The sequence below is a fragment of the Cucurbita pepo genome, chromosome 5, assembly GCF_057944985.1.
Source record: "Cucurbita pepo subsp. pepo isolate OVF chromosome 5, ASM5794498v1, whole genome shotgun sequence".
Lineage (NCBI taxonomy): Eukaryota > Viridiplantae > Streptophyta > Magnoliopsida > Cucurbitales > Cucurbitaceae > Cucurbita > Cucurbita pepo.
The window spans coordinates 213,942-236,191 of record NC_141802.1 but is presented as its reverse complement, the minus strand read 5'-3'; the positions used below and the strand labels follow the sequence as shown (position 1 = coordinate 236,191).

The window sequence follows — 22,250 nt, the reverse complement described above, 5'->3', positions numbered from 1 at the left end:
AAAGTTAATTTTGTTATTAAGTTTGGAGAGATGATTGATTATTTTTGCAATATTGTTTGGTTTGGCATTCTTATATTCTTTTGTTAACCCTAAATTAGGGTATATAAAAAATAGATAATTATTTTTACAAAAAATAAAAAGGATAGTAATAAATGAATAATAGATGCCTTAATTCGTAAACTATGCTAAAATTTGATAAAAAAAGAAAACGATATTAATTTATTATTTGACACCTATGGTCTTGTAATTTAGATGTAGCAAGGATAGAAATCGGAGGCTAATTTTGTAATTATATCAATTTTGTCATTTTCGATTTAATAATAATAATAAGAAAAAAACAAAAATTGCCATTTACGGCCAAAGATTCGACCTGATGCAATCATAGCCAGAGAGACATGTTTGCGGCTGACATGGAAGTGGGTCCCACTGGGCCGACATTAGTTGACCCTTTTCCGCATCCGTTACCTCCAGGTCAAACTCATCCAACCCACAATTTTAGAAGACTTTTTATTTATTTATTTGTTAAAAATAAATAAATGCTAAGCTAAATTCAAATTTTCGTGCTACACATTTGTTGCATTAAAAAGTTAATTGATATATTTGTATGTCTACCTGAAGAAGGTAGTTATAATTCCACTTCTTCTTTAAATATTTTTGTTTTGTTTTATGTTCTTTTTATCCACACTTAATGATGGTAGATGAGTAATTAAGAAATTAATCTTATCCATCCACCTGTCTCAAAGAAGAGGACTAGAAAGAAAGAGAGGCATTAGGGTTAGTAAGAGTAGTTTTAGTACTTTAAATAAAGATGTTTTGATATTTAAAACAAGTGTAGAGGAGATATATTGAAGAGAATGTAGATGAATAGAATTTGTCTACAAAGTTTGATGCCTTTATGACCTTATTTTAATTTAGTGGGGGAGGTTTTAAAATTAAATGATACCATAATCAATGGAACTTAGTGGGATTATCATTATTGTAAATTAATTGGCATCATAAGTGCTCTCCATACACATTCACAAAAGCCCTCCTTTTTGGTCAATATTACCCCAAAAAAAAAAAAAAAAAACTTTTTAGGAATGATTTCCTTTCCACATGTATTAAAATTATTTGCTTTCAACCTTAAAGAATTTGTTTTCATGTAATGTCATTTTAAACTCGTATTTAAATTTTCTTGTTAGTGAGTCATATACTTAACTAGACGTAACATTAAGTCATGTTTAAGATAGTCATCTACAACAAATTCATTTTGGGTAAGTTGGTGATGATCTCAAGATGGTCGGAGTCTTTTTTACTTTAAAAGTTTAAAAGATAAAGCAGAGGGAGGATAGAAGGTGTAAGTTGGATAACCCCTATATGATTTTAAAGGTTTGGAAATTTGAGTTAAAATTGGAGGTGATGTCAATTTTTAATATGATTGGGAAGTATTAAGAAAAGTTCAGAGAAGACTTTGGGTGTCACCCTCTACAAAGTGAGAGTGTGTCTATTCTACATTATCTCCAATTGAAACTTTGAACTTCTTCCACTAACTCATAATGCTTTTTTTTAATCTCCTTTTTATGTTTTAAAATATTTCCAGACGAATAATTCCACACCATCAGCGCACAATTAAAACATTGCTCTAAACTTTTCATTACTTTCCTCAACCATACATATTTAAAATTGAAATGTTTTCTGATATTTGGAATTTTTTATATTCCCAAAATTAAAATTTGAAGAATAAAAAGGAGAGCATTATTTTAGAGTTCAGAATTTCAAGGAAGCACGATTCATATTCTTTGAACGAGGCCATTCCCCTCAACCTGATTGATGGAGCATCCCACTAACCTCTAACGAAAAAAAAGAGATTAAGTTAAAAGATATTTAAAATAATTTTAAAAACTTCAAGACTAAACTTAGAGTTTATAATTCAACTGATAAAGTAAGAAACAAGTATTTAGCCATGTCTTCCGGTAATCAAATAATATCCCTCTCAACTTTTCTTTTCCGAAAATCTCACTATTGGCCCTACTCGCATGGGATCTCACCCAACTAGCAAAGAAATAAAACTTCTATTGAAGAAGGGGAAAAAGGAACAAACAGCGTCTGAATTTCTAAACAAGATAATGAGACACATGAATTTAAACACTTTCGTTTCCCTCCTTTTAATAAAGTGATTCAACATAAGGAAAAAGATGTTGGTTTTGGATTTTGGTTTGGACATATTGTGGGCTACCGAACCGATGTACGATCCCACTAGAGAGGGGCTTTAAAATATGGTGGGTTTCTTGCCATCCCTTGAATCTAACCCTTCTTTCATCTCCAGCATCATTGGATTTTAGCCAATCAGTCAAGAATTTTGATGTAATCTAATCCTATTTCCCCAACTAGTTTCAACCAATCTTTCATTTTACTTGGAAAACCTCTTTGTTTTGCACCTAAATGCATACACACATAGCTATTGACAAATAAAACTTAGTCTAGTCAAAGTCAAACATAACGTCACGTGAGCATTCATAAATCTAGTTGAGTTAGATTAAGAAACATTTCCAACTCAAATGATGCGATCGTACATTTATCTCATCCAAAATGATGCTTTCAGTAGATGATAAATCCAACTTAACCCAACTATGTTCCATCAACGTTATTAATGGAGGCTTTCCAAAAGGCTTGTTGAAGAAGTGCTATTAAGTCTTTTTTTTTCCAATGTAATAAGCTGAGAACTTCATACCAGAATTTTGTCTTCATAATGGGGGCAAAGGGTCTAAAATACAGCCTTGGAAAGTGGCCATTATAATTGAGTGGGAAAGTCTGAAATATCAACAACATGTTCATAATCATCTGTCTGAAAGGAATCTTCAGGCTGCAGCTCAGACTCGGTAGCCAGTAGCCCTACATGGATAACAAATTCAACATGGCAAGGAGACTTTATCTCCCCAAAGAACAAGAGTGTGGTGGTGTTTTTGCTTGGCCAGAGAAGCCAAGAAGATTTCACTCGACAGTGACTAAAACAGCTTTCTTCAATCTTGACACAATCACATGCTAAAAATGAAAAAGATGTGTACTCCTGGGGAACAAATTCCTATAAATGAACCAAAGGAGAAAGCTATAAAGTTGGAAGGGTGTGATACTTCTACCCGGCCCAAGACTACAAAGATGAGTTTGTGTCTTTGGAATTTTGAATTTTGGGTTCCTTGTAATACGTTTCTAACAATCATGAATGTGCAAACAAACATGAAATTCAACCCTTCATGAAACAGTTGAATTGTTCTAACACTAATATTTTATGCTTAAAAACCAGGCAAAATATTTAACATCTTAATAAACAACTACAACGATTTAATCTCATGAACTATAAATTTTTGTCAATCCAAATTAAAGGCAAGATACCTTGACCAAACATCAAACGTTTGAATCTCACTCCCACATGTGGTTGATCTGAAAAAAAAAAAAAAAAAAAAAAAAATCTAAAAACTTTTGAGATTACATTGCTCTATTGGCCATTTGACTAACTCATACATTTTGTTGCCAATGAACCTTACAAGATTCAGGCACTAGGTACACCCTAGTATAGAAGAAATGAGACCTTATAGATGGATTGATTCTATGAGAGAATAGAGCATCATTTATAGTATTAAGAAATAAATTCCAACTCCTATAAACTGCCAGCAACCACAAAATTAAACACCAGAACATCTTTTGGAGAAGAGTGGGCCATTATAATTCTTCTCGGTACTTTTCCCATTCAATTTGATCGACTATAGAATACTGGTAGGGTGCTTGAATTAGTTTTTTTTTTTTTTATATCTTAAACATGATTTTAACTAATTAAAATTTTTTCAATGATGTTTGACTAAAGGTCAAAAAGTTACTTTGAAAATTTTAAAGACATCTCAGAGCACTGCTCACAGAGAAGGCATCTCAGAGCAACTAATGAAGGTGGCTTCTATGCAGATTTGAAGATAAACTAAAATGGTGATGGTGGGGGCATCTTGGTAAAGACTAGAGGATTGATAAAGAAAAATCTTGATATGCATGCACTCAAGTGGTTTCAGTGGGCTGTCCTAGTGGTTAAATGTTCAAGGCACATGATTGAATCTGAAATCAGGAGGCACAAGAAAGCAAAGTCTGCCAACTTCTAGTAATCTACCAAACAAAATACTCGATCCCAGTTGATTTTTTAATGGAAGATAAATAATCAAATAGATTTAATTGCCTTACACTCAATAACAATGGATACAGTACCTACAAAATTGTTTTTTTTTTTATATTGAAGCAGACAATCAAGGATATGAACGATTAAAAAGGTCTACACATTAGAAAAAAGAGGAGAACCTCTCCTTGTTTACATGGCGGCAGGACAATACTCCTTTAAAAAGCTTCGAGAAAACTCTTCAAACCTTGTGCTATCGTTAAATTCGATCATATGACCATTCTAGATTTTGTACTCTTGAATTTTTGAAGTTTCAACTAGTCTCTCAAGACAACCATCTAGCCCTAAATATTTGGCTGCCAGAACCACCACGAAGTCTAAGCCATTCTTTAAAAGTGCCCTTTACTTCTGTTACTTGCGCTAACAGAAAATTTCTTATATTACTTTGAACCAAAATATGATGAAATTTTGGCACAAGATGTTAACAGATCGTGCAGCATATGAGCAAATCTGTGTACCGAGGTAGAACTTGTGAAAATGTCTATCAATATAGAATAAAAATCATGCATGACAACGAGCTGCACACCAATTTTTTTCAAGAAAAATGAGATGGCATACGGAAAATCTACTCCAGAATCCTAGTAATCTATTCTGAAAAAAGCAAGATGAGAAGACGAACCAAAATAATTCGTAAATTGAGATTATAATTCATCAATGGGTTTAGAGAACAACGAGAAACCTATCCGTGCAGTATTCAATGAGAAGTCATTGCTTCCTCCCCCTCCCTTTCTTGGTTGGCTGTGCATCAGCCTGCTCCTTGCCTGTGACTTCCGATATATCCACTTCACAAAAGAGAAAAGGCAAAGCGTAAGAGCATTCCAACTAGTAGAACCGAGTGCACATTAGATTATAAGTTGAAAGTTTTCTGGGTAAATAATAATAATAGGAAATAAAAAATATAAACAAAAGATGGCCCATGAATGCTAGGGTTGAATTTTTCAGATCATAGATTGCGAGAAGTCCAGGCACACTGAGAACCATTTTTCCCAATTTAACAAAGTTAGCAAGCAGGCATACATTCATTCACGGACACGAATCTGCATTCAGAAGAGACGTGAACTCGTCCTTCAAGTTCTGATATCATCATGGAACTAATTTACAAGTTGCTCAAAGTTAAGGATATGGGACTTTCATTCAATTAGAGAATATAGAATTTTCATTCCATTCATCCATATACTACAAGGATTCAAATCTTAATAAAACTTTGTTAGAAAATCATGTCAACATCAAGTGGATATTTATTATTCACAGAGTATTCAGATGCTCCATTAATGACATAAATTCAAAGAAAAATACCATCAGGTCCCCGGGCCATCAGTGCGAAGAATATGTTGTTGAGTTTTTCCATCTTCTTGGCATCCTGTGCCTGGTCAGTCTTGAATTTGAGACACTGGCAAACAGGGAGAAAACAAAAGAAAGAAAAAGAAAAAGAGAAAATTAGTAGCCCTTTCACATCTAGAAAGATAAGAACTACTATTCCAATAAAGATATTATTATGATTTGACAAATGTCCTTATGCCAATTGGTTAACTTCCGGAGTATCCGTTTCAATATAAGATCATTGAATCGTCCCCGTTTATCATGAGGATAAAATGCACACATAGAGTAAATTTCCCATACAAGTAAGAACCAATATATGAGTTTTAATCATCATATTCTTAGTTGAAATCTTAAATCCATGTATTTTGCCCTAATTAGTTTTCACATTTCCACATGAGAAAGAGAAGAAAACGATTCTTAACATGGTAACAAACACTCGCATGTCCTAATCTTCTGCTAGAAAGGTTATGAAAGACTTCTTCAGCCAATATAATAAAAGAAACCAAAAGAGTCAGTGGAACTTTTGGTTTGGATTAGGATTAGATATAAGACCTGATTTCTAAACTAGTAGTTAGTTTGGGGTTGCATAAAACAGTGGCATCTAATTTAATACAACGCATCCAATTCAATGGTTGTCTACTCAACACTTTACAGTAGAATAAAGCGGAGAAGCATATATAGAAGGAAAACTTGATCACAGGTCTACTTGGATACACGTGCATCGAAGCCTGAACACGCATCTTCAAACATTGGCATAAGATATCCATAGGGCTAAAATTTTGCCATGTGAACCGAAGAGGCACGCATTTAGTATCACTAATCACAAGAACACTGACATGTTAATCAATGATCCAACAACCAATTCCTTACCTCACGGTTATCGGTGACCTTGAGAACCAGTTTCCCATCGCAGTGCCGATACTTAATGTTGTACCGCGTCTAAATTTCCAATAGGATTGAAAAAGAAAGCAGTGTTCGAAGTTAGAACGAAACAAAATACGACGAAAGATGCAATAAATAGAACATATGCATCAAGTGTAAGTTCGCAATCGCAGATAATGTTCAGATAAACCAAGCAAGTGAGATAGATAAATTAGAACGCTCTTTACAATTCACTATGCTCACGTTATATCATTCAATTCCGCGGCGCTGATTTGCTCAGTTTCGTGTAAATCAACAGTTAAAGAGGAAATTAGAGAATAAAAATGCAAGGACGCGATCTGATTTCTGATCTGTGATGTTAATTTCTGAGCAGTCAAATAGAAGACGATATGTAGGGAATCCAATTTCGAAGACAGAACTTACGGAATTGGGATCGGAACGGAACAATTGCACAGAACGCTCGACGAATTCATCCCATGAGGCAATGTACACCATGGCTCTGCGGCAAAAGGTAAAGAGCGGGAAAGCTTGGGAAATTTAGGGAGCGTGCGACCACTTTGGTTTCTTCGGAATGAATTTCAGAAGCGCGATGTGTAAAAGGTTGGAAAATAAAGAGAGGGAAAGCTTGACATTTTTTTTTTTTTTTCTTTTATTTTTATTTGGGAATGAATAAATATTTTGACCCTAAAATGATATATCAGTTAAAATAAGAAGAAAAAAAATAAATAAATATAAATATATCAAACAACAATTGATCGAACTAATTAACGCTAGTAAAGTTGAACACCAAAAATAGTGAAACCTACTCAAACAAAACAAAATGCCAATGTAAAATGGGTGACTAACCTAATTAATTTGATATTTTAACTCCTCAATAACCAAACTCCACAATAATGTTATTATTAATATAACTTTTTTTTTAGTTAATAATATAAAAATGAGAATATTCAAATTTATTACATAATTTTAAAATGCGTATAATAAATAAAAAATTTTACGATCTATAACTGATATAAGATCTGGATCTATAACTGACATGAGATCTCACCGTACACAGCTCACGCCTCTTAAATTCTTAATAACACATAATTTACCTTCAAAATATCTTAATAATTTATGTAATCAATATAAAATACAACAAAGCATAAAAGGCAAAGCCTCTCGCTCTCTCTCTCTCTCTCTCTCTCACTTGAAAGCAGGCTCCAGAGACTCCCCATTTCCTCTCTCTCTAAAACCCCTCTTAAATTCTGTCCTGCCGACGCTCAATTCCTGTTGGGATTTTATTGTCTCTGCAATGTCCACTGTCCACCCATCTCCATATGCCTTCACTGAAACTTCCATTCTGGCCTCCGATTCCGCTTACGCCACTTTACGCCCATGGCGGGAGCTTCTCCAGCCGCTCTCCTCCTTCACTCGCCCTTCATCCCTTGGCGAAGCATCAATTCGTTGTAAGCGCAATCTCAAATACTTTCGTGCCAATTACACTCTCCTCGTCCTGCTCATTCTCTTTTTTAGCCTCCTCTGGCACCCTGTTTCCTTGATCCTGTTCTTGATCCTGTTCGTTGCCTGGTTCTTCCTTTACTTTTTCCGAGATCAGCCGCTGGAGTTGTTTCATCGTGTCGTTGATGATCGAGTTGTGTTGGCTGTGCTTGGATTGGTCACGATTGTCGTCTTGGTGTTGACGGATGTGTCGTTGAATGTATTGCTTTCGATTTTGATTGGGGTTTTTCTTGTGCTGACACACGCCGCCTTTAGAGTTACGGAGGATTTGTACATCGACGAGCAAGAAGTCGCCGATGGAGGATTGCTTTCCGTTGTCGGCAGTCCGACTCGGACAGGGTATAGCCGAGTCTAGAGATATCACTGGTTCGTTTTTTGCTAGGTTATGGATGATGATCTCGCCTCGTCCGATCCAAGTTCTTCGAGATTTTCCATTGACCGCTTCTTTCATTCAAACGGTGATTGATCTTGCTGCCCAATTCAAAATTCGAATGAGCATAATAAGGAACCCAGCTTCTGTCTCTCGCCGTCACCAGGAAATCCGGTTTGCTACACCTCTGAGTTGATTAGGCGACCATTTTTTATGCCCATTGAATTTCAGGGCTTTGCTTTTTAATTATTTCTTATTTGTTCAAAATGTTTGTACATGTAGTGTTAGTTTACAGTAGCGGTACACAGAGTTTTGCTATGTTAAATCCTAGATTTTTATTCCGACACTACTTTTATTTGGGTGTGATTTGGTTGCAATGTTGGGTTTGGTGTGTTCTTTATTTTTGGAAGGAAGAAAAAGATGGCAAATAGTGGATCTTTATTTGGTTTTCAATGTCTTGTTAATACATACTATTTCTGACATTTTTTGTTGTTTTTTTGGCGTTCCTTCTCTTCGTTGTACTGGAAGGTTTTTGGATATACTTGTAGATTCATATAACCTATAGTGGCATATAACGTTGACTATAAATTTAATCCATCATTTACTCTGAATTGTATGAATTCAAGTTGATTGTGAAGAATAGATACTAGATAGCATTAGATGAGCCTTTTCAAAGTTTCAGAGAGAACATTCGCTGAGATTTAATCCGTGACAGGATGTGATGCCAATAATGATTCTTATGTTTGTTAGGTTTTGAAATGCTTTGGTTCGATATTTCTTGATTGGATGTTCATCTTTGTCGAATTGTAGGTCGATAGAGTTTTGATGTTGATCAGTAGGGCAAGTATGGGATGGCTCAGCTTGATGCCATCTTACTTTATGCCATCTTTCAGCTTAATGCCATCTACCATTAACCTTTTTATTTTTTCTCTTTTTCCTTTCTAGGTAGAACTTCTGGTTCACTTTCCAAATGATCCGACTTTATGCCATCTTTCAGATTCCCATGTGACAAAAAGTTAAAAGTGATGATTATTTAGTTGTACGCTGACTATGCTTTTATCATGGATCCCAAGTGAAGATGCTTAAACTAATAACTGGTTTTCACATGGTGATTGTCTTAGTTCTGGTTCTTGATTCTTGCCACATAGGCAGCTTACATTGAAGCGGGTGAACTGTGAATGCTTTGTGGAACAATAATGAAGCTTAGCACCTAGGATTTTTAGTTCAGGTCTAGGAATTTTCATCACATTCCCAATGGTTTATCTGGTTTATCTGGTTTATCTGGTGCGGGATGGAAGTTGATTGATGTGGGTACTTGAGCAGGTGTGATTTGAGATTGTTGCTAATATAACTCTTGCTCTTGCCTTGTATTCGAGTTGAATTTAACAGCTGCTAATCTAATCTATTTTGATACAAATTCATTCTGAGTTGTGACTTGGTTGGTCATAGAAGCTGTTTTTGACTTTCCAGATCTTTGAAATTGTATTCATGAGCTGTTTGTAGGTGTGAGTGATAGCGATAGTTTTGTTTTCCTTTACCTTCTCTGATCTGTTCCTTGAGCAGCTCTTCAACTTCGGCTCTGAAGTTTACTTGGAAACGATGTTATTATTACTTTCTACTAAATTGGAAACGATGTTATTATTACTTTCTACTAAATTGGAAACGAGTAGGCTAACACTTCAATTTTGATTTTTTCTTTCTTTCTTTCTTTCTTTCTTTCTTTCTTTGGTGTGTAAATTATTTTTGAAGGTAGAGAAAAAAAAGAGGAGGATGGGATCTGGGAGTATGGGTTTGAAAGGCTTTAAAAGTTGGCAACTGGTTGGATTCCAAACACTTGTTTTCCTTGTCGTTGAGTATGGAAGAACTGATGCACAAAATAGGAAGAATACCTTTTTCAAGTAAATAGGAAGAGTTCTTGATATTCCCCTCATCTGTTTCATCTCTCTATGGTTGTTTGATTCCTCAATTCTTTTTCAATTTTAATATATTGATAGCCTTTTCTTCTGGGATCTCTCTCAACATACTTCCACTAAAAAGAATAAATTTTAATCCCTTCTCTTTTATGATATCAAAAAAAAAAAGAAAAAAAGGGTTTGGCGTAATAGTAAATGAAAGGGTTAAATTAAAGAGCATGACACGGAGGGGTTTTGCTGAAAAAGGGAAGAGGAGTTTTAGTTTGTATCTAAAATGGAAGCATCAGAACAAAACTGACAGGCTACCCACCCACTTTTTGATTCTCATGTTTCCTTCAAACACCCAACGTGTTTGTCAAATCACTGCACAAATTTTGACACACACAACCCCTTCTCGCACTCACCTCATTTCAGGCATATCTGGTAACATGCAGACTTTAAGAACACATGGAACCTGAGAAATGGGAACCACTTTTGCACAAAGATCTTCTATACGCTCTGTCTTATATCCTATACTTCTCCATATCGTTCCAATTTTGGAATCTGTATCCTACGAGTTCTCTAAAACGAAATTGCATCAGTTGAAAGAGAGAGAGAGAGAGAGAGAGAGAGAGAGAGAGAGAGAGCCCTATTAGAATTATGCAAATTTGGTATTGGCTACACAATTCAAGTACATCTTCTACCAAAGTAAAAGCAACTGCTGAGGGAGGTACTAATGGTCAAATATTTCATTACACCCAACACCACTTGGTTAAATAAATTAGTTGTTGTTGCCTTTATTTGATGATGTGGTGTAAAAGGAATTTCCATTGTGTTTATGCCACTCCCATGCGTACCTGTGTTGCTTACCCTAAAATGTTTATGATTAAGTCTAACAAGCTTTTGAGGAACTAGGATTGATGCAGTAATTGATACTCAACTGTGATTAAATAATAAGCATTTCAGAGCCTTTTCAGCAACTTTTGCCGGGAAGAGAGCGAACGGTGTGAAGACCCTTAAATGCAGAGTGAAGGTTGAAGGCAGCAATGTGAAGGAAAGTGAAGATCAAGAAACTGTGATCTTTCTAGCATAGTAAAGAACCATAATGAAATCCTCAGCTGACGACCCAATTGATGCTGAGATCTTTTCGGAGGTTGCTGCTGTTTGTAGCCACAAATCAACTAAACTATGCAAATCCAGTGTGGGCACTACTGGATGTCCCATGCACTTCACCTCAACCTGCATAATAATATGCATCAAGCTTAACCCATTTTATAAAAATGAAACAAGAATCTCAACTAAATTAGAGGATATGAGCCTTTTCACCTCTGATTCGCTGGAGAGGTCCAGCTTTCTCATAAGGTACTTCTGGACAAATGATACTGGCAAGTTTCCATCCCTGCCACAAAGATTATGATATAATTTCAACTCCAACTCAGTAAAAGTATTCTTCCACACACACAGACGAGCAAACATGTCAGTAGAAGTTGGCTTCATTTGAGTATCAATTTACTCGCAACCATTAGTATAAATTTACGTGCAAGCTAATATGAAGTTGGTTAGTCAAATGACAACCAAAGTGTATCCGATGGGAGTACCAACCTAATCATAGTTCAGTCAGTTAAACATATATCCTTGGTCAAAATGCCACGAATTTGAAGCCCCAAAAAAATTATCATTTGAGGCTCCTTCCTGGTCTAAGATACAAGAAAAACTATTCTCTCATAATAACCCTGCACAAGATTCATGAGGAAACTTGACAAATAGTTTAGACAGCTCAAAATTTCAGATAATTTTTTGAAACGCTGAAAAGAATTCTATTCTGGAAAATTTGAAAACGGGCATGAAAGTTACTCTTGTACACCCTATATAATACGATTAGGTTACTTGACAACTACAGTAAGGATGAGTAGAGCTTGTCTATATCGAATGAAGCTAAAAGGAACTTACTTTATTCTCAAATAACTAGCAGGAATTTGCGGCAACGTTACATCTCCTTCCCTGAAACCAAAGTTTAGTTAAGTAAAGGCATAAATGTTCGTTGAAATTCGTTTAGTTTTCGAGCATTTTGTAGGGAACAGAGTTTGTCTCACTGATCAGAAGCTATGAGTGAAAGCCAAATTGGACCAGCTCTTCTTTCAAGCCGAGCACTAGTGGCATCCAACACAACCTGGGGTGTAATGCTGGAGTTCCCATAAAAAGGTTCCTTTTTCTGGCGAACCCTACGCAGTTTCTTAGGTTTTTCAGTTTCTGGAGATACTGGGTCCGTTCTAGTTTTTCCATTCTCACGTTTTTGCTTGCGTTTGCTTTCCCTATTTCTAGACTTACTGGTCTGAGCTTCACTCCCATCGACTTCCGCAAGCTCGACTTTATTCTCTGAATTAGATTTGAAACATTTACTCCTATTTGCAACTTCTACCAAGTAATTTAAAGGTTTCCAGATATCCATGTTTCCTTCCATTGAATCAACGCCATTTTCAACTTCTTTATTTCGCAAAGATATGGTAGACTTGGAAGGACTGGAATCCTGCACTAAGCCCAATATTAAGACAAAATGTTACTATTAAACAGAAGCTCCTGATGGGAAAAAAACAACCTTGAATTGGGACCAAAAATTTCTCCTTTACCGGTCTTTTGTTCTGATTGAATTTTTCTGATGTCTCAAGGGAACTCGAGCTCTCTGAACAGTCTTCAATGGAATCATCCTCTTTCTTCACACGCTTCTCAGAGGAGACTCTTGGTGTTCGTAAGATAGCAGCAATTCTAGCAGCAGCTGCTGCTGTTCTTCTTCCACTTGTGGTTGCATGACTTGACACTCTGGGACTATTGACCACCAATGAGGAAAGTGATCTTTCCTTTCTTCTAACTGGTGGTAGTATAACAGGAGCAACTTCAGGCGTTTTGGCTTTTCTCCTTCTACTAGGGAAAATCTTAGCCCTTAAATCTTCTAGATTGTGGTCTGGCCTGATGATTAGAAGCTCAAGTTTAAATTCTCTCGACGACTTATGAATTCTTACTAAAAACTCATATATTATGAGATTTGGAAAAAGAAATAAAGAATGTCATAATCTACATTTTGTGAAGAACTGTGAATAAATGGTAGCTTTTGATCTCATTCAGCCAATTCCACAACATCCAAATTGTAAACTAATAACAAGCAGAAAAATGGGGTATGGCTGTGCTAAAATGCTTGTTTGATTAATTAAAAATCGTGCATTGATGTACCGACTGGTAAAACCAATTATGTCGTGGAATGAATATGATGTTTATATCAAAAGAATCATATATTTTCTTCAGATAATCCCATGGAAAAGGCACAAAAACAACTAAAAAGGTTTTGTTGACATCTGCAAATCTAGGAAAATAGAACTTCATATCTATGTCGAATCACTAGAAACAACTACAAAAATGCAGACTCAAAGATCGTATTAGCGCAAATAAAGACTGGGAAAGGAGTAGGTGACAGGCAGTGGCATTACGAAATTACAAATCTTACCTTAATTTCTCCAATGGGGCACACCCAAGGTCGATGTTACATACTGGACAGCTTTCTAGTTCATCATCAGAAATCTTATCATGTATGCACTTTCTGCAAACTGAAAAAGTTTTGACACCGAGCTGTCATAAAAACTACTTGTACAGTGATCGAATGCAACAACATGTTAAGTCATTTCCATTCACTCGTATAATTTTAAGCAGGAAAAACTAGATATATGTCACATATCACCCGTCTTAATTGGCAAAGAAAAAAATAGTCCTTCCCCTAAAAACTTGTGATTACTTCCAAAAAAGATGATTAATTTAGTGAGTTCTGCTTTATGGAACAGCAGAGAGATAAAATGTGACACTAAAAAATGAAACAAAATATGTAGTTTTATTAAGAAGCAATCACTTAACTTGTTTGGAATTTGTAATGTTGAAATAATGAAGCCATAAAGAATATGAACTAAAAAATGAAACAGTACTAAACCAAATGAAGAAGAAAGCTGATTATCCACTAGAAATCAACTTTCATTTATGAAGAACATTAGTGAATGAGTAACAAAAGGGTCAACAGCAATTAATCTAAACAAACGAAAAAGAATTTCAAAATCAAAGATGGAAACTACCATAAATAGCTTGAAAGAACAAAATTGGATGGAGAAGAGTAAAAAGAGAGAGAGAGAGAGAGAGAGAGAGAGAGAGAGAAAAGAAGGTAAGAGAGGAGATATGAAGAGAGGGGGGAAAAGAAGAGGAGGAGGAAGAAAAGTGACTCACAGGTATGAAGACATTCAGAGATGGTGGTGGCTTCTTTGAGAAGCTTATTACAAAGCGGGCAAGTGATGCATGCCGCAATCGCTTCCCTCTTGACTTTAACCACCTGATTCGCCATGCCCCAAGAATCTGAAACCTCAACCACGTAGCGCAACTCTGCATGCCTTCAGCATTTGTTGATAAGAGAAATTTACGTGCATTTTTTCAGAGACCCATCCCCATTAGAGGCAGAAGGAAGAGCATGAGAGGAGAAGAAAGAGAAGAAAGGCGGGTGAAAAGAGGAATCAAAGATCAGAAAAAATGGAGCATTTGAAGATGGGAAAGGGATATCTGATGGATTGGATTGAAGATTTGGAAATGGGTTGGAGAAATTAGAGGGAAATAGACGTGGGTTTTGAGGGATTTGGGGAGATTCAAGAGGCTTGATCTGGAATCGATGAAATGAAATGAAATGAAACAACACCCTTGCTTTGGCTTCGGAGCATGAACAAGAGTTTTTTTTTTTTTTTTTTTTTTTTTTTTTCTTTCTTTCTTTCTTTATTTCTTTCTTTGTTGGTGAAAAGAAAATGGATTTAATTCTGTTTTTCACGTTTTAATTCGAAAGGGAAGGGGGAAGGGGGAAGGGAAGGGAAGGGAAAAGAAGAGAAGAGAAAAGAAAAGAAAAAGAAATAAGAGAGAGATAGAGAGAGAGAGAGAGAAAGAGGACCAAAGCAGAAGGAGGATTGAAGAGATAAACCGCGCCGAGTTCTTCAATGCTCAAAAACAACGATGCCTTTGTCTTTTTCTTTGCCTTCCTTTCCTTCATGCATTCATTCCATTTCTTGGACTTCTTCAATTTCTTTCTGTGTTTTTTTTTTTTTTTTTTTCACTTGTATTATATTCTGAGAAATTTCATAATTTTTTCGGATAAATCTGTTTGAATAAAATTTGAACTTTTTCAAAATCTATAATTTAATAGCTAAAAAAAAAAAAAAAGAAAAAAAAAAAGAGAGATGATGGTAATGAGTTAATATGTAGGTCAATGGTTCATTTATATCACCGAGTGTGACACAAAACAAAATTAAAAAATAAATAGATTAGCATTACCATTACTTAAATTAATTTACACATTATATGTTGTTGAGTTTAAAAAATAAAAAAAGGGTGGTCCGTACAAAAACAAAAGTTGATAAAATTGAATCCAATAAGAGACGGGGTCCAAGAGTAGCTTCCATTTTCATCCTATCTTGGTAAATGGAGGTTTGTGCAACCCAACCCCTCTCTGCAGATCTTACAACGATTGGAACTTCATTTTCATCCTCCATTGGATCAACACAAACTCCCACTCCCTTCCTGCATGCTCTAACCAAACCCACCACCTGCAAATTACACTATCCATTCCACTCCACAGCCTTCACCTATGCAAAAATAAATCAACAGTTTCAGAACAGGAAACGGATTTGTGCTTGGGATTCACTTGCACTGCTACTAGCCTGTTCAAATAAATCACTACACTCTTTTCCCCAACTAGAGTGCTAGTTAGCCTCAATTTCCGACATGTCCCTTCAATTATATTGCTTTGCCCGCCCTAACAACTATTGTGTAATAGTTTTGTTAATCCAAGTTTACATTTCATTTTTTAACATTTAAAATTAACTTCCAAACATAAACATAGTTTATCGATAAAAAATAAAAAAAAAAACATTTCATTAATATTATTACTATCTGTAACAAGTGGGGCCTACATGCTTATTTTCCCATAAATATAATAATTTCCATAAGTAGGTTAATGAGATATATTCTATTGTTGACTTATCATACACTCATTTTCAAAAATAAGAATTCACAACACCAGTAATTCTCAATCCCAAATTAGGAATATTATTGGGCGATTCAGAAACATGTAGAAATAATCTCTTCTTTCTTTAAGATCAACCTTTCATCTCAAGAACAAAAAAAAAAAAACCGTTCTTATTACATAGAAAATGAGTAAGAACCCAGTAACTTCAAAAACTAGGCTACAGTAACAACAGCTGAGCGTTAGTAGTAAGTAATACAAGTATCAAAACTGTTCCCACCAATGATGATTAAAATATCTGGAGATCAAATCTAAGCATGACGGTAATGATGTAGTTTATACAATAATACCTTACCAGCAGCATTTCCCACGGCCATGTAACCTCCTTCAGGACTGAAATCCAAACATGAGGGGTATTGAAGATTCTTCTTTGGTGGCGGCCAGTTTGAAAATGTTGTGAAAGAAGGAACGTGTATCAACTTCAAACTACTTTTTTTCATCCTTGAACAGATGGCCAATATTTGAGCATCGTGATTGAACTTCAGAAACTCTACTTTGGTGGTCAGATTCTCGATGGCTTTCAATGGCTTCTTCTTGCCCCCTAAGAATTCTTCTCTGTTGTAGATGTTAACGATGCCACTGTCAGAACCAGCTGCAAACAGTGCTCCATTAGGTGAAGTGCCAAGTGCAGTACCATTTATGCAACCTTCGTCCACACCCTTGTGGATGCACGTTCTTGTTCTCAAATCCCAGTGGTAGACTTGCCCGTCGCCCCCAGAGCTCAGTAACTGTCGTCCATTGTCCGTAAACGCCAAAGAACGTACGGTTCCGTTCATCTTAAGCGTACCGATGAGCTCCTTTGTTTTGGTTGACACTAGCAGGATATAGCCTTCGTTACCTATAAAGGCAACTGTGCTAGAATCAGGAGAAACTTCAAAAACCTCAAGGCTTTTCTCCTCTCTACCAACGAGAGGGCCAATTTTATCAACTTTTGCTTTCACTAGATCGAGGCTATAGAAGAACCTCCTCCTCCCAGATATGATTACCTGAGATCCATCAGGCAAAAATGATGCCTTTCTTATGGGACAATCCTCAAGAAAAATGCTCTGAATTTTGGTATTCCGTTTACCATCGATCTGAAAAAATCTAAGCCTCCGATCCAGCCCAGTAGCTAGCAGTAACTGAGCGTTGCGATGAAACTGAACCGAATGAATAGGACCATTAGATGGCTCCTCTGCGTTAGCATCTACAAGTCTCGAGTATTCAAGAAGACCGGGCAATAATTTACCACCGCTCTTCTCTACAAGATTGTCACTCGTTCGAAGGATATCATCAATAGAATCCACATCATCATAACCATCGGCCATAACAACTGCATTTTCATCATCTGATGATAGATCATCATCATCACTACCACCACTGGTTTGTACATCAAGTTGAGCCCACTCAGTGCTTGGATTTAGCTTTGCATGTTGAGCCCTCAGTCTGGACACATACTCGGAGCCTGAAATCGATTTCTCATCCTCTTCCTTTCTCAATTTTCTCAGCCTACTAACATTAGTAATATTAACAGTGGCCTTCTCCTCTTCCTCGTCGATCCAGACTGGTTTTCTTTGCTGAGGTTCCTCCTCATTAACACTTTCGTCTAGGAGCCCAAAATCACCTTCATATGCAGAAAGGGAGCTATTTGCAGAGCGGTCCATTATATACAAAGCAGGAGCTTCTTTTTCCTCACCACTCAAACCGTTTACCTCTTCATGTTTCCCAAATTCAACAGGGGAATAAAGTGATCCAAATAGAAAGTTTTCAAGCTTCTTCATTTCCTGTTGTTGTTCTTTTACCAGTTGTGCGTCTTCTTTTTTGTGTTCTTTCTTTCTCTTTTTAGGCCTAGTAGTATCTGCACCAGAGAGTTCTACATCACTAGCATCTAGGTTTCTCAAAGGAGATGACGAGCCAACAATTGTCTCCCCTGTAACCTTCTCAAGACTACTAATTGCAGCAACACTTTGAGATATTAAACTCATCTTCCACTCAGCTCCTGCAAAATCAGCCGTATCGACAGCTTAACCAAAACTTGATAAGAAGTAAAACATCTCATAACCCAAATGCTCAGTGTAGGCTACAACGGACTCAACAAAGGGAGAAACTCTGATTCCTGAAAACCCATTTACAATCTATACTACGTAAGGCACTCTAGGAGATTTTGCCATCTACTTTTGAATGATATATCTATTTTGCCATTTTTATTTCATTTGAGGATTTTTACGAGTGTTGGTTAATCATGAAAATCAGAACAGGCAACACACAAACCACGTCCCAATTTGACGCAAGGCTGCTTTCATTTTCGTTACTATTCGGCAATTCATATTCAGAAAAGAATCCTCCATTCTTTAATTAAACAAGTTTTAATTTGTGTTACTCAAGTGAGAATAAAGACATGTATGGAGATTGGGATAATACCTGTAGCAACAAAGGAGTAGAAAAACAATGCAAAACCCTTAAGAAGGAGGAAACTACGGTGCCACGGACGGAAGAAAGACAATAGCGGCGGCGGCGACACCGAGCTGCTGAAACGGAGGAGGAGAGGACGAGGGCGTGAAGAAGAAGTGGAGTGGAGGGGTTAGGTTTTCCATTCTTTTATTCTTTTTTATTTTATTTTACAAATGGGCTCAGTTTTGTTGTATTAGCAAAAAAAAGTGGGCTGAGCTCTTTTAACTAATAATAATGATATTATTATTATTATTATTAACTTTCAATAATATGTCTTTTTTAAAGATTAATAATTGGTTTTAATTTAAGATTAAATTAAAAAAAATTACAATGCTCCTCCTCTTAAGTTTAATTTTTATATACAATTCAAATATCAACATTCTCATTGGTCCATTATCCATTATTTAAACTAGAAGTCTGCGTCTCCATAATTATAATACTTCTAAAGAGTTGCAATCTTATATACAAAGTGAAGTGTATATAGATAGAAATCGAAATAATCATGAGATGGGTATGATCTTTAATTTAGGGTATTGCACTCCCCAACATACGACATTTGCTCGTCTTTCTTAGACGTGCTCGTATTCTTTGTTTAGATCACACACAAAAGCTAGAATTTTAACATGGTTGCAAGGCCTATCTAAGGGCACAAGGTAATGAAAAGACCAACTTCACATAAACACACAAAGGAATTTAATTACTACAGAAGTAGACCATATTGTATACACACAAAGATACATTATGCATTATACCTAATTTAAATATACATACAAATTAATCTCCCAATATGACATAATTCATTCCAACCAACCCCATCACCTATTTTTGGATAATATAAAGACACCGACCCATCTGTCCTCAAAACCAGACCATATTAATTTGAAACATCATAGGTGAAGTTAGCCTTTGTAGTTCTTGCACTTCTCTACAGCCCTTGGTGCTGAAACCCCACAATCAAATTAGTTCAAATATTAGATTATATGATTCAATTTGAAGTTGAAGTAAAAAGAAAAAAAAGGAAATGCAAATCTATGAATCTTACCAAGTCCAACGGCTTCTTTTCCTTTCATTATGCGTAGACGCTTGCAAGATCCAACAAACATTCTGAATGATATCGAAACACAATCGTATGATAAAATAAGACGAGTATTGGAAGACCAAAACCAAGTATTTGAAATATAATGGCCGTTATGCAAGAAAAAATAAGACTTACTGCCATGGAACATCACCAACCAGCATCCAATCACCATCCCTGTCTTGATAGGTTGGAACATAATCAGAGCCATTTAAAAGATCTATTAGCTTGCTTTCCTTCATGAAATCTTTCATCCCAGCTGCTTGGGATCCACAGTTTCCTTACGAGATACATCAGAAGAGAAGAAATCATCATTTGCATTTTATGGCAGGAAAGAGTTTTAGAAATGAACAAAATTTACCAATGGTGAAAGGGCCAAAGAGTTTGGCGAGGGCATCAGAGAGTTGCTTGTAGCTGCTGTACGTGCTGAAGTCCACTTTGCGAAGATAAGGTGCTCCATCAAGGCTAACCTTCACGAACCTGACTGCTGCTGCTGTTGCTGCGTTCCCAATGTTCTTCTGTTCATCACTAATTATTTCATCCTCAGATGTGGTGCCCTTTTGGAGGCTCAATCTGTTCTTTCTGTATGACCTTATTGGTGGCCATCCCACAACCTGTCCCCTGCAAATTTAAAACTTTACTTCTCCCACTTTTATTTATCCAACCAAATGTATTGTAACATGTTGTTGGTTAAGAAAACAAAGGCCTCAAGTCTCGTGTATTTGAGGGCAGAGCAAAGGAAACAACAAGATACTTACTTGGGTGGAGGGGGCTTGGGATTTGGATCCAACCCATAGGATGCTTCTAACTTCAAATCTGCCATTGTTACCATTGTTTCAGCTGCTGTTTCATGGAATCCTCTCTTCCTGGCCATTTCTCTTCCATTTCCAGGCAACCCCAGCCTCAGCTCTGTCTCCTCAAACGACATCGTTTCCTTCTCTCTCTTACAGGAGCTTTGAGAGCTTGGTGGCTGTGTGTTGATCTTGGTTGAAATGATAACAATAAAGGTAGTGTATTTTAAGAGGGAATTGTTAGGGTACCAAAATTAATTATTCTGTAGTTGAGCTACACACATTTTAACAGATATCCATATAATGATCCAAATCACAGCAAAAATTCTTGACATTATTGGTCATAAATTCCATGTAGCTGAATACCTTAAATGCATGAACTTGATATGCAGAATAAATTTAAAAGAGAGAAAACAGTAATGAATAGTAAGGCCACCAAAATTAATGAGATAAGAATAACAATAATTGATAGGAGGAGTAGTGGCATTGCAATGATGGGCGTGAAAGAGAATTGTGTGGTTACAACAAATTTCCAAATTGAAGAATATGCATGGCACTCGGCCTCGATAGTAAGCCTACACATACCTCCAAACAAATTATTCTTCAAAAACCCATGCACAGATAGAAGCACTTTTCATAACTTTAATGTAATACTTTCATTTTGGACCATTGGGAAAAAGGTACCCAACAATATCCCAACTCTTGTTTGTGGTACAAGATGTACCATTATTAATTGCTTGATGATCGATATTCATACCTAGCTCTACCATTCGCTTAATATCTACTTGGTTGGTTTTCTTTCGTTTTCCTTCCAACCTTTTTCTTTACTTATTTTATCTTGTTGTATCTATGTTATACTCTCTTTGATACCACCATGAATGAAAGAGATTTTAAATAAGGTAGATAATGTATTAGAGGTGTTAGGACAACTGTTTATGAGAAACTTGATCGAATGGGTTAGAGATTTTGGGAGTAGGGTTGTCTCCTTCTCCAAATTGTTTGTGGAGTTGGTGTAGTTAGGAGCAGCTTTAGAAGAAGCCATATATATAGAAACAGACAACTCTACCTTTCTTCTAATTTTGTGAACAAAGCATTACCACACAAATGGATAATGTATACTAACAACTAATGATTTAAAATCGAAGTAACATAAATGAGGGACATAGTTTTGATTTAGATAATGCATTCAACATGAGAAAAAGAATTCACCATCTCAGTCTTCCCAAGAGGAACATCCGGAACAACAAGTAAAATGTAACTACAAATATATTCATGAAACCCCGTTCAGGATTGTCGGGAGTGAGTCTGGAAAAAAGAGGAATGCTATCTCCATTGGCATAAGCCTCCTAGGGAAGCCCAAAGTAAAGCCATGAGAGCTTATGCTCAAAGTGGACAATATCGTACAATTGTAGAGATTTGTGATTTCTAACTGAACCTAAGAGTTAGAAAGGTGTAACACTTCCCACCGAGCTTTGTAAACCAAGGGCTATATTATCAAGTAATGGAAAGAAAATCTGAAATCTCAAATTCAAAAAATGGAAGGAAAATGATGATTATCAAGTATTCAACCTGGGTGTAGTCCAGTTTCGATTCTCAGCGGCGGCAGTAGTGAGCTCACATTGCGCCCGCGCTTGCTTCGTCTCAAAATGGACATAAAGGCAGCCATTGGACAGCCACTGCTTTGTCGATTTGGGAGAAACGAGGATA

At 36.2% G+C, this 22,250-nt stretch overlaps 4 protein-coding genes and 1 pseudogene across 8 annotated transcripts; 1 reads left to right on the top strand and 4 right to left on the bottom strand.

Moving 5' to 3' along the window:
• Positions 1-2,072: 2,072 nt before the first annotated feature.
• On the bottom strand, positions 2,073-7,016 carry LOC111795440 (signal recognition particle 9 kDa protein). Of its 3 annotated transcripts, XR_015420978.1 has the most exons (6): positions 6,818-7,016; positions 6,383-6,451; positions 5,489-5,582; positions 4,872-4,974; positions 3,370-3,417; positions 2,073-3,061 (listed from the first exon to the last, which is right to left on the bottom strand). XR_015420978.1 is itself a non-coding variant. In XM_023677872.2 (5 exons), exons 1-4 carry the CDS (start codon positions 6,887-6,889, stop codon positions 4,898-4,900), a joined length of 312 nt encoding a protein of 103 aa, XP_023533640.1. In that variant the 5' UTR covers positions 6,890-7,015; the 3' UTR covers positions 3,203-3,417; positions 4,872-4,897. The 3 variants fall into 3 exon arrangements, 2 of the variants coding, with proteins under 2 accessions (XP_023533640.1, XP_086979738.1); XM_023677872.2 differs by lacking the exon at positions 2,073-3,061 and having other exon boundaries at positions 3,203-3,417; positions 6,818-7,015; XM_087123612.1 differs by lacking the exons at positions 2,073-3,061; positions 3,370-3,417 and having other exon boundaries at positions 4,662-4,974; positions 6,818-7,013.
• A 547-nt stretch (positions 7,017-7,563) lies between these two features.
• LOC111795439 (PRA1 family protein E pseudogene) lies at positions 7,564-8,717 on the top strand (annotated as a pseudogene).
• A 2,067-nt stretch (positions 8,718-10,784) lies between these two features.
• On the bottom strand, positions 10,785-15,111 carry DRIP2 (DREB2A-interacting protein 2). The gene is made up of 7 exons (XM_023677869.2): positions 14,414-15,111; positions 13,653-13,752; positions 12,784-13,120; positions 12,250-12,683; positions 12,107-12,157; positions 11,483-11,555; positions 10,785-11,395 (listed from the first exon to the last, which is right to left on the bottom strand). The coding sequence occupies exons 1-7, from the start codon at positions 14,526-14,528 to the stop codon at positions 11,222-11,224; spliced, it is 1,284 nt and encodes a 427-aa protein (XP_023533637.1). The 5' UTR covers positions 14,529-15,111; the 3' UTR covers positions 10,785-11,221.
• Positions 15,112-15,470: 359 nt separating this feature from the next.
• LOC111795437 (U3 small nucleolar RNA-associated protein 18 homolog) lies at positions 15,471-18,823 on the bottom strand. Of its 2 annotated transcripts, XM_087124144.1 has the most exons (3): positions 18,648-18,823; positions 16,543-18,225; positions 15,471-15,807 (listed from the first exon to the last, which is right to left on the bottom strand). In XM_087124144.1, exons 2-3 carry the CDS (start codon positions 18,209-18,211, stop codon positions 15,776-15,778), a joined length of 1,701 nt encoding a protein of 566 aa, XP_086980270.1. In that variant the 5' UTR covers positions 18,212-18,225; positions 18,648-18,823; the 3' UTR covers positions 15,471-15,775. The 2 variants fall into 2 exon arrangements, with proteins under 2 accessions (XP_086980270.1, XP_023533636.2); XM_023677868.2 differs by lacking the exon at positions 15,471-15,807 and having other exon boundaries at positions 16,245-18,225; positions 18,648-18,821.
• Positions 18,824-19,331: 508 nt separating this feature from the next.
• Positions 19,332-20,910, bottom strand: LOC111794843 (auxin-responsive protein IAA16). 2 transcript variants are annotated; one of them, XR_015421118.1, is made up of 6 exons: positions 20,511-20,910; positions 20,114-20,373; positions 19,891-20,032; positions 19,720-19,781; positions 19,514-19,617; positions 19,332-19,466 (listed from the first exon to the last, which is right to left on the bottom strand). XR_015421118.1 is itself a non-coding variant. In XM_023677007.2 (5 exons), exons 1-5 carry the CDS (start codon positions 20,678-20,680, stop codon positions 19,577-19,579), a joined length of 675 nt encoding a protein of 224 aa, XP_023532775.2. In that variant the 5' UTR covers positions 20,681-20,907; the 3' UTR covers positions 19,332-19,576. The 2 variants fall into 2 exon arrangements, 1 of the variants encoding a protein (XP_023532775.2); XM_023677007.2 differs by having other exon boundaries at positions 19,332-19,617; positions 20,511-20,907.
• Between the last annotated feature and the right edge of the window lie 1,340 nt (positions 20,911-22,250).